Source organism: Kogia breviceps, chromosome 6, assembly GCF_026419965.1.
Source record: "Kogia breviceps isolate mKogBre1 chromosome 6, mKogBre1 haplotype 1, whole genome shotgun sequence".
Taxonomy (NCBI): domain Eukaryota; kingdom Metazoa; phylum Chordata; class Mammalia; order Artiodactyla; family Physeteridae; genus Kogia; species Kogia breviceps.
Genome location: NC_081315.1, coordinates 120,104,184 through 120,116,316, shown reverse-complemented (window position 1 = coordinate 120,116,316; position 12,133 = coordinate 120,104,184). Strand labels below are relative to the sequence as shown.

The 12,133-nt window shown below is 39.5% G+C and overlaps 1 protein-coding gene across 1 annotated transcript in view; it reads right to left on the bottom strand.

Annotated features, from left to right (window-relative positions):
• ALPK1 (alpha kinase 1) overlaps window positions 1-12,133 on the bottom strand; it is a 118,703-nt gene that overhangs the window by 49,405 nt on the left and 57,165 nt on the right. The window contains exons 3-4 of the mRNA XM_059066614.2: window positions 4,927-5,158; window positions 495-649 (exon numbers count right to left, since the gene is read on the bottom strand). Coding sequence (XP_058922597.1) covers window positions 495-649; window positions 4,927-5,047 — 276 coding nt within the window. The 5' untranslated portion in view covers window positions 5,048-5,158. The remainder of the gene's footprint in view (window positions 1-494; window positions 650-4,926; window positions 5,159-12,133) is intronic.

Sequence of the window (12,133 nt, the reverse complement as noted above, 5' to 3'; positions counted from 1 at the left end):
ACTGCTTCTGCCCCACCAAGAATATGCAAATAGGGACTTCCCTGGCAGTCCAGTGGTTAAGACTTCATCTTCCAGTGCACGGGGTGAGGATTCAATCCCTGGTCGGGGAGCTAAGATCCCACATGCCTTGCAGCCAAAACACCAAAACATAAAAAACAGAAGCAATATTGCAACAAATTCAATAAAGACTTAAAAAAAAAAAGAATATATATATTTTTTAAAGTCATGCAAATATTTCAGCATGACAGGTTCTCACTGGGCCCACTGACTACCCTTCTTCACTTGTACTTGATTTGCCTTTCCAACAGAAGGTCTTATGGGCAAGCAAACCCTCTTAAAAAGCTTCCCCCCACACACATTAGTCAATCTGGCAGAGCCAACCATAAGGGTAGGGTCTGTTTTATGCTTCAAAGAAATTTAATCTATTAGACCACTTAGAGGCGAAATGCCTCACTTGGGGGTGTCAGAGGAACAGGTGGTGTGGTTCTTCCTACCAGTAACTGCTCCAACCCGGCGCCAATCACATCCTGCAGGTTTGTTTTGTCCTCTGGGCCCACAGCTTGTTTGTACTGCCACTTTTCAGGCACGAAGGGCCACTTCATTTCCTTTGCCTCCTGGATCAGGGTTCTTAACTCGCTGGGGAGTGAAGCTGAAAAGGTCAGAGTTCAGGTAAGGAAATTGCAGTCAAAGAAAAGGCTGTTGAGTTACCAATGTTATGATGAAGCACCTCAGTGGCAAAAAATTTTTTTTCCTACTTCTTGCTGGCTGGCCTAACCTGGTGGTTCTGACTCCAAGAATAATAGCAAAAAGCTATCTGTCAGGGGTGGCCCTGGTCTACTTTGCCCTACAGGTAAATTGGGGTAGTCAGGCATTAAAAAAGGTTTTAGCAGGAAGTAAAGCACTTCAGTGACTATCTCTGCATGAAGAATCAGAGAAAGGAATGAAGGAAATATTATTTTTCCTGTAAAATGAGAACGGGACTGAGATGGAATGGCATTTGGGGCTTGTGGCAGCTGGGTAATGCAGAGAATCAATCTGTACAACCTCTTTTTTTCTCCTCTAAGACCTCACCTCACCTCAGACTTTCCCTGTGGACTACATTTGAATATAGACAATGAATGCAAAAAACCCATATCAATTTATTATGAAATGGCCTTGTTTCACATTAGGAGATATAGTTAATCTCTTAATAGACATCAAACCCAGTTAATTATATAAGTCAACAATCTCCTATCCAAACTTGGGAAACCTGAAAAGCTCTGCAAACTAGAAGGTTTTTTTTAAGTTTGGCACCCGAACCAGATTTGAATTGACTAGAGGCTATTTATAATCTTGTTATAGTGAGATTAGTCAACATTTTGTTCTGAAAATTTTAATGTTTGACTGTAGATGCTGCCCCAGCTTCTACTGGAGTGTTAGTGTAACAGATGGTATTTACACCATACTTTCCTTTCTAACATTTGAAAAAATTCTGAATTCTGCAGCACATGTGCCCACCCCCCCCCCACCAGGGCTGTGAATAAGGTATGGACCAGGCCATTGCTCTACACAAAATTCTCCAATGCTTTTGCACATCCTGTCCTCACTGTTTGCATTGCCCTCCCTCAATTGCCTCATGACCAAGCTCAGGCCCACTGACTTCATTCAGCATTCAGTGCAAACACTGCCACTTCTCATCAGCCCCGCCATGATCTCCCAGTGGAACTGAGATGTCCCTCATGAGTGCTCCCAAACCCACAGGTGCATACGCTCCTTTCAGCGTTCATCCCACTGTTCTTTAGCCACATCTATCCTTTCCCTGAACTGTGGACTGTCAGCTCCCTGAAAGCTGGTATCACATCTTATCACTTTTGTAAACCACACCATGATTGTTAAAAGAAAGATTAGTCTCATGTTTACATGAGACATGCTAAAGAAGACAAAAGAGATATGACAAAGAGAGTGAAAAAAAAAAGAAGAGAAGGAAGAAAAGCTAACTCTGCCTTGGTTCATGATGTCTTTTTGAGTCCTTGCCACCAACTGGGCAAATGTAAGGAAGTCTCCTGAGGGGAAGGACTGCTTGGCATTGAGGGGATAATGCACGGGCTATGTCAATGAATGATCAATCTGGACTGACTACTAAGGATAACTTACAAGTATCACACTGAAACCATTGTTCCCCCACCCCCTGCCCCATTCAGTAACCCAGAACTACTGAGCACCCGCTGTGCAATGGCACTCTCCCAGTGAAAGCAAAACCACGAGGTTGGAAGCCTATGTGGTCACAATCTCCTCTTACCAGCACTGACATAATTTTAATCTTTGAAAATGTTTCCAATATACATATAGAGAAAATTTCTTTCTTTTTTTTTTTTTTAGAGAAAATTTCTTAAATGATATATCTAAATAATCATGAATAGGACGACTATTCAGTTCTGTTTGCTTAGGACAGTCCTATGTAATCATAGTGTACTTATTAATAGTGCTTTTTCACTCTCAAAAGTACTTCAGTTCTGATAAATTATTTGGATACTATGTCCATGAGTGTCAAGCTCAGGAGTCAAATGATTAGTTAAATGACAACAGAAATGTGATTTCTGGATTCCCAGAATTTCACTATATTTTGGCAATGAATTGCTTTAAATATTTTCAAAATTTCTTCATGATGATCTATTTGTTACAAATCCTTTTTTCCTCCTCATACCACCCTTTCCGTACAGATCGTGCCAGAACGTGGACAGCCCACTGGGGAATACTGAAATAAAAGATGCCTCTGAAGTATGTTTTAAAAATATATCTCTTGGGGCTTTCCTGGTGGCGCAGTGGTTGGGCGTCCGCCTGCCGATGCAGGGGACGCGGGTTCGTGCCCCGGCCCGGGGGGATCCCACATGCCACGGTGCAGCTGGGCCCGTGAGCCGTGGCCGCTGCGCCTGCGCGTCCGGAGCCTGTGCTCCGCAACGGGAGAGGCCGCAGCGGTGAGAGGCCCGCGTACCGCAAAAAAAAAAAAAAAAAAAAAAAAAAAAAAAAAAAATATATATATATATATATATATATATATATATATATATATATATATATGTATATATCTCTTTTTGGATTTCAGTTCCTTCTCTATCTCAGGGAGTTAGAGTTGCTAGGACTAGTCACCCATGCTGACTATGACAATTTCTGAAGAAAAAGGATGGGGTTGAGAGGAAGAGGGAAAAGACTAAAACCCACAGTGTTCGTGTTTGAGTCCACCGGCTGGACCTGTCGCCTTAAGTGACCCTGTACTAATGCCCTTCTCTGGGAGCCCATGCGGGTGATGACATCAGTGGCAGTGGCAGCCCGACCCATGAGCTAGAGCTGCTCAGAAACCACCTGCCGAGGGACAGGCTCCGTGTTCAGACTGTGTCCAACCGCACTGATGGCGCTCGGGTGGACCACGCAACACACAGTGGCGATGGGCAAATGCTGAGTTTGTTAATGGCTCAGCACAGGGTTCCTCCCCCATTGGTTTACTGGATTCAGCCAACCCCAGCAGTCCGCCCCTGATGGAGCAGTAGCCTCCTCTGCCTCTCTGGTCACTTACTTCCCCAAGCAGCTTACCTGAAGGGCCATGGCTAATTGAGTGATTTTGCAGTTGTGATTTGCCTTATCTGGAACTAAACTGATTATTTCTCCTATTCTGTGGCACTTGGGAAGAAAAAGAAAATGAAAATCCTTCCCGATTGGGGGCTCAGAGTCTTCACTAAGGAGAACACAAAGCTTAAAGGAATTTGGGCTGAAGGGACAAAGGACATGATGTAGTAAAAGGAGAAGAGAAAAACTTCAGGAGAAATAACAGAACACAACACACTGCCCCTGGGGAGAACTAGGATCAGCACCGGAACAAGCAAAGTTAGACCCTGATGTATCTGGCTAGTAACGAAAGAAAACACTAAGGCTGTGAAACAACTGGACATGGAGCATGTTATCTTGAAAAGAGCATGGACGACAGGTTACAAAAAATTAAGACTTCTAAAGGCACCTAAAAGTTCTCTTATGAAAATATATGTGCCTATATACAAGAATGTGGGAAAAAGACTCTCCTAGAACCTTTTCCCATTACATAATCAACAACAAAAGGGATGGGGAGTGTGCATTTTCTATGGGGATCTTATTTCTGTAAGGAATAGCAAATGACTAAAAATACAAAGAAAAATATTAAAAGCACATAAAAGGGACACACTGACAGAAATGAAGGGAAATTTATCTGAATGCTAAAAAGAAATCTAAGAAGGTTGCCTCTTCAAAACTGGCTAAAGAAGAAATCAGAATTGCTTTAACTTTCTAGGCTTTGTGACTGAAACTTCCCAAACAATGACTCATCTAAAACTATGAATGGCACAAACTATGAATGAGCAAAAAAGCCAAATTCTTAAACGCTGATAATGATGCAATAAGTATGTATCAGTATGAGTGGATTTATTTTACAAATGGGATGTAAATACACGATGAGAAAATGTACTGATGATCAGAAAAGAGAGATGGGACTGATGAGATGACATATTTGTGGAAACCATAGAAGTCTATGGAAACTGATGAGGCACAAAAGCCTAGTTTGAAAAAAAAGTATGTGCCACCATTCAGAAGTTGCTTCAATTTTTTAATAATTGAAATTTACGTGCACCAGCCCACTTGGACCCTTTGTTCTTCTTGAACTAAACTGTTTCTTGTGGCCTCATGTTTACTGAAGCTTAAAATTAGAACTGACAGCAATTCACTGCAACAAAGTGGGCTTCCTCCCCTGCCCGTCCACCCACAGCCCATGTCCCATTCATGCCCTAGAAATCCACTCATCTCTCTGTGGTCATCTGCCAAGAGAAGAAAAATAGGGCAGAGGTGAGAATGTGTTGTTCAGACAGGGGAAAGGAGAGCAAACCCGCCGCTCCCCACTCCCCCCAGCACCTCCCATCAGGACCTCACCTCTGCACCGCTGGTCCTCCCTCTTGTCCTCCTCTAACACATCTGATGCCTCCAACAAGAGCTGGTCCAGCACTTGCTTGCACTCTTGCAGTAGCACAGCTACAGCTTTTTGATTATTCATGATGATTACCCTCCCTCGATGATGAGTCGAGTGTCCCTGGGTCTATGGTGATCAATTACCTAGGAGAAGACATCGATTCTCAATAAAAGAGCCCCTTCAAGCCTGAGGTACCTGGTGAACAAAAGAGGGGGAAAGATGATTAACTGAAGCATCATCAATTATCTGTAAGACTCAAGCAGGGCGGGATAATAGAGCAAACACATGAAAATACATGACAGCCCCTGAGGACTTTCTTAGGGGAGTGTGTGAAATTACTGCAGGGCCTGGTCTAGATGGGCAGCACCTCGAAGTCATCAGAGAGCAGAAGGGAAAGGGTCCTGGCGCAGACCTGGTTACCCACAGTGAAGTCAGTGGAACCACATGGAGCCAAGTGAAATGAATATACCCCATGATTCATGTATCTTCTGAATACCTCATATCAGTGCCTCTGGATCCCAGTGGCACCACACTTCCTGCCTCTCTGGAAGCCTACAGGAAGCATCTGGCTAACAGTTCTAATATTCAGACACAAGCACATGGTAATATAAAGTTTACCACTCTCATAACCCACTGCTGACTTCCCCTGTGCAGTATTCTTTATGGTATTTAGCATCATATAATTTGGACCAAAATAGGCAATGACAGATGCCAAATTTAAAGCTCTTCACTGCCATGCACATTGCCAAATAAAATAAAGAAATGTAATCCCAGAAAACCCAATTTCCTAGATCTATCATATGGATAGATCTACTTATATCCTATTTAACACATATACAGCTGAGAGACTTCTTATATAAATATGAGTATACTGTAATGAGCTATTGCAGTCAAAGTAATTTCAGGAACAAAATAACCCACTGACTGTATAAAAATGCCTGACAAATACTGAAAAGTCTCTTGATTAACAAATCTTTTTTAAAATTGAAGTATAGTTGATTTACAATGTTGTGTTAGTTTCTGGTGTACAGCAAAGTGATTCAACTTCATATATATATATATATATATATATATATATATATATATATACACACACACACACATATACACACACACACACACACACACACATATATGTTCTTGTTCAGATTCTTTTCCCTTATAGGTTATTACAAAATATTGGGTATAAGTTCCCTGTGCTATACAGTAGGTCCTTGTTGTTTATCTATATTCTCTATAGTAGTTTAACAAATCATTTTGTTTGTTTTCCTTTTATTAAAGAATGTACATTGTAGACAAAACAAAGGAAGTTATTCTCTTCCTGAATTTGCCAGAATAGACAGTGGAGCTGCTGTCTGGTTGCGACACTCTTGTATGGCATGCAGAATCTTATTACCAAAGCAAGAGAATCTGAAAAGGAAGAAAGTACAACAGATATATGGATGATCTACTCCTTCTGTTATCTAGCAGATCCATGCAACACAATATTTTACTGTTTTAGTAATCATTAAAAATATTAAACCAGTGAATTATTGTGTTGGTGTTGGGGAAAATGTGCTCTGCTACATAATGGCCTCACTTTAAGAAGCTGGTTTTATATCTGAAATAGCAAGAAAGCATTTTTCTATCTTTTTTATATTCTATGACTTAACAGGAACAGAAAATGAAGGATGAGCTGTGAAATCTAAACTCTGTAATTTTTATTCTAACCTGAATTTTATCCTCGCTATGCTTTAGGTTTTCATTCACACACACACACACACACACACACACACACACACACACACACACACACACACAGATAGAAGTGCCAAAGTAAAGTTTTAGGATGCAACAGACTTGTTTCATGAAGACAATCATGTATTCGTTGATGAAGAACACAAGCAGAGTTTTCATACAACAGTCTTGTTACTTGAAAGAGCACTTACATAAGTGAAGTCATGAAATTAGTTGCTGGAAGCATTTAAACATAATTATACATTTAATCTCTTTTCTGTTGAAGATGTTTCATAGAGTATTCCTGCATGGATTGGGTTGTTGGACTAAATGGTTTTCAGTGTCCCTTTTAGCTCAAGTGTTTATGTCAATGTTTTGTGGTACAAGCTGACCATTAGCTTGCCTTTCTATGAAAAGAACTAAACAGTAAGGGCTGGTCAGAGAGTTAATCAGTAGACTAGAGTGAGCAAGGGGCCATGTAGCAATGATAGCCCATTCCCACCATTCCCTGAAAAAGGGAGATGGTGGCTATAACGGAAGGTTAGTATGGAAATTGAGAAATGCAGTTGGTGGATGAGAAAGTTAAGAACAAACTTTGCTTGGAATGAGTTACGGGTGAGTAGGACTCTCACTTTTCTTCAAGTCCTAAATGAAATCAAGAGGGGAGTTCACTTTCCCAGGATCCTTTTTATAGGACTTCATATAGAAAGAGAGGTATAAGAAGAAAATATAAAGAGCTCATGCACAAAGAAATAAAACTGCACTATAATATAATTTTAATAGCACATCACCCCTTTGTCTAAAGGCTTATAGTAATGTTTTATTAGTGCTGTATCATCCTCTTAGGGTAGACAGTAGTCTTCCATTATAAATTTTAACTGCTTTGTTTCTGTTAACATTTTAAGCAGAGAGAGAATGTAGTAAAGAAAAGAAGACCTAGAAATAGGAAAACTAATATATATAATAGTGCTCAACGACTAATTCCACTTTATTCTCTACTATTAACTATTTGTGAGACCTCTGAGTTTCACTTTTGAGATTCACTTTTCTCATCTATATTTTGAGGGGATTGGTTGGGAACAATTGTTAAAATGTTTCCAGGTCTTAAATTACATACTCAGCAGCAGTTTAGATAGACCAGGTTGTCTATCTAAAGAATAGACAGACTAAAGAATATCTGATATCTATTTACTGAAAAATTCCTGGCTCTTTGCAGAACGCTTAAGTGTAATGTTTTTATGTATACTTTTCTCTGTGGGTTAGAAGTATGGGCTTGAATCTTAGAGGCTGATTACTAAATATTCTTCTTTGCTTTTGTTTCCTCACTTGAAACCCTGATTCCTGATGCACAGGATCATAAATCTCTTCCTTTTGTCTAAGTGCTGTGAAAGAGAGATAAGATACATGGTTTTGTGAGGGCAAACAACAGGACTTGACCTAAGCATTTGGGTAAGGATAGGGCAGGTCAAGGGGGGCTTCTCTGAGGATGTGATGCCTGAATTAACCTCTGAAAGAGGAACAGGGCTTAATGAAGTTAAAATGGTAGGGAACAGTCTTAACGTAGAAGGAAATATAGAGGGAATGAAGGAAGGTCAGGTTGGCTGAACTAGACATAAAAGGAGAAAGCTGACATGAAGTGATGCTGGGGAGGTAAGCAGGGACTGTGACGGGCCGTGCATGCCAGGTAAGGAATTTTGTGTTTACCCTGAGAGTCACAGAAAACTACTGGTAGCAGTAGGAACACAACCAGATTTACATTTGGGAATGATCATTCTGTTTTGAATGTAGTTTTTGTATAAGGGGGCAGGGAGGAAGACGGTGACTGCAGGGAGATCAGTTAGGTACTTATTGCAATAATCCCGGTGAGAGATATAAGGACTTTGGACCAGAGTGATGATATCAGAGATATAGAAAATTGGACAGATTTGAGAACTGTTTAGGGAGTATATGCACTATTGGTGTTGGATAGCTATGAATGGTCTTAAGGATGAGTCCCAACTTTCTACCTCACCATAGTTCAAAACTGAATAGATGACGTTAGCATACTTTGAGACAGGGAACACACATGAGAAAAGACATAAATACACCTTCTATTTCTAGCAATAAAGATAGTAAGGAAGCTAAATCATACTGTTCAACATAAGCAATCAAATTTTAACCAAGAAAGCATGTCTAAAAAGGAAGAAGAGATTTCCAAGATAATGAATGTTTATTACTTGTAACTTCCCAAACTATACCAAAGATATTCTTTATACTTTTTGAAAGTTATAGCATTTCCACCTTTCCCTGTAGAATTCAAGAGAGACAATAGGAAGAAAATATTGTAACATGAGAAACACTATGGAATCCAACCATCTGTCTAGACTTGTATGGTTCATTGTTAGGCATAACAGAGGCTGGAGCCCAGGAAATTTTCCTTCAGGCAACAGTCCCGCTGAAAATTTTTGTCAGCTTAATTTATAAAAGAATCATTTTCAATTTTAACACATACTGATTTTTGCCCCCCTGAGCTGTGATGCTCTGTGAGCTATACATTATTTCTAAATTGGAAAATTGATGTTTCCCAATATTTTTTATAATCTATGAATTATTTTTTCTATTTTAATGTCCCCCATATATTTTTTCTTTAAAAATCAAATGGAAAGAGACCAGAAAAAGCAAACAAACAGGGGCTTCCCTGGTGGCGCAGTGGTTGAGAATCCGCCTGCCGATGCAGGGGTCACGGGTTCGTGCCCTGGTCCGGGAAGATCCCACATGCCGCGGAGCAACTAAGCCCGTGAGCCATGGCCGCTGCGCCTGCGCGTCCGGAGCCTGTGCTCCGCAACGGGAGAGGCCACAGCAGTGAGAGGCCCGCATACCGCAAAAAAAAAAAAAAAAAAAAAAAGCAAACAAACATGCAAACAGATAACTCTAGAATAAGTTAGAATCACAGACTCTAAGGCACACATGCACACATAAAGCCAAATAGTTATTTGTTCATACACTGTGTTTGATTTTGGCATATGAATACTTTAGTTCTATTGATGACTAAGAATTTAGTTGAGTAGCTGATTTATAGAATAACTGGCAAGTCAGCCATCATTAGAAAGAAGCACATCAGTGGATTATTCAAAGCCCCATTTCTTTTGGCATTTGTGTTTAAGTTTTTTTCACTGCACAATCAGTATACTTATTAGGGGGTAAATTAGGGAAAATAAAAGAACTCCAAAGGTATTCCATGGTCTACTGGCTGCCACCTTTATAATAAATGACCAGCCAACTAGTGAGAATCCTTAGGCTTGAAGATGTGGGGAAGCGTAAAGAGGTAAAAGAGATGACTCCTACTGTCAAGAAGTTTACAATGTAATTAGAGGAATAAGACATAAATATATAAAAAATGAACTATTCAAAGCATATCACACATGATTGTATTCTAAATGCTCAATTTAAATTATCTTTGTTGGAATTTAATTAATGGTTAAATTTATAAGCAAGTTTACAGAGCTCATTTAATTCATATGCACATGAATAATTATACTAAAAGTACTGTTTCATCTACATTCAAAATTATGTATCACATTGTTTTTAGGAGAAAATATATTCTGGTCTCCCACATAGAATAACAAGAATAAGTTTATCTAATCAGGCCTCAGCAATGACAATCCAGCCTTTCCCACCATTTCACCCTCTTCCGAGCAACACCACACATCAACTCTGACCATATTACCTCTTGCACTGATTGGTGGTCAAAATGGGTAAATAAAAGGAGAAAAATAAATTTGACTGGAGAGTAATACAACTGTACAGCTTGCTTAGATATGTTTGGGTGACAGCCATTTGTTAGCATTTTAAAACTGCATGAAAAGGGAGAAGGAGAAGGCAACTTCTAACCCACCAAAAACCACCAAAAACCTAAAGGGTAGACTTCTCTTTATAGCAATATGGAAGACTATACGCTCTGACAACATTCCTGCTGAAAACAACGAAAAATGATGGAAAAGAGTGTTAAAATATCTAAAATATATCAATGAAATGGCAAAAAAGGAAGGACTACTCAGAAGACAAAAATCAAGTAAAAGCTGGAACCCAGAAAATTAACATAGAGGCTAACATTTGCCTTGAGTGTATTTGCCAAACACTGTGAGTTGAAACTGGTTTTCACTATTTTGGAACATGGGAGGATAGGAAATAAAACCAAAGGCCTACCCAGGAGGGAAATAAAAGAGGAGACTCCCCCCTGCATAAAACTGAGATCCTAAAAGGTTGCACTTTTAGTGTAGGGGTGAGCTAAAAATATATTCTCATCTTCTTCCCCTATCTGCCAGGAAAATTTTCTGTGGCAAAACATGCTGCTTTAAGGAGGAGAACAAAAACTTTTCCCTTGCAAATTTGAAGCCACAGGTCTGCAAAACCTCTGTCTGATAATTATTATTATTTTTAAATAGATTTTATTTGCTTATTTATTTATTTATTTATGGCTGCATTGGGTGTTCGTTGCCGCATGTAAGCTTTCTCTAGTTGCAGCAAGTGGGGGCTACTCTTTGTTGTGGTGCACGGGCTTCTCATTGTGGTAGCTTCTCTTGCTGCAGAGCATGGGCTCTAGGCGCACGGGCTTCAGTAGTTGTGGCACGTGGGTTCAGTAGTTGTGGCTCATGGGCTCTAGAACGCAGACTCAGTAGTTGTGGCACACAGGCTTAGTTGCTCTGCAGCATGTGGGATCATCCTGGACCAGGGCTTGAACATGTGTCCCCTGCATTGGCAGCCGGATTCTTAACCACTGCGCCACAGGGAAGCCCCATCTAGCTGATAATTATTTTTAAATAAACTATTTACAAATGAGCCCAGGTTGGTGGTTTTCTCAGGCAACTGGTGGAATGAAACATAATCTTCTCTAAAGGAATCTGATTTCAATCCAAGTTTCAAAGACTGTCATCTATAAAATACCAAGAAATATGAGCTCCTGGTCAAAGCTCACAAAATGCATAAGATAAAAAAGAACAATGAATGAAAGCAGAAACAACAGATAGTAAAATCAGACCTACAAAAGACTATAAATAATGGAATTATCAGATATATACTACAAAATATATATGTTTAAAGAACTGAAAGAGTAATGTTGAGTGTATGAGTAAAGAGCAAGAAACTATAAAAAGGGACAAGCATATTGAAAAAGAATCAAATACAATTTCTAGAAACAAAAAACATAATAAAATTTTAAAATTCAGATATATTTGATAAAATATTACCTCTGGCTAAAAACAGAATTTTTGAACTGAAAAATACATCAGAACACATCACCTAGAATGCAACAGAAAAAGACAAAGGAATGGAAAATACAAGAGAGATTAAGAAACACAGAGGACTGATGGAAAAGCTCTAATACATATTCAGAGTCCTAGATGGAAAGAAGCTGAGGAAGCAGAAGAACTTTGGAGAGATAATGACTAACAACTTTTAGACCAGGTGAAAGACAAT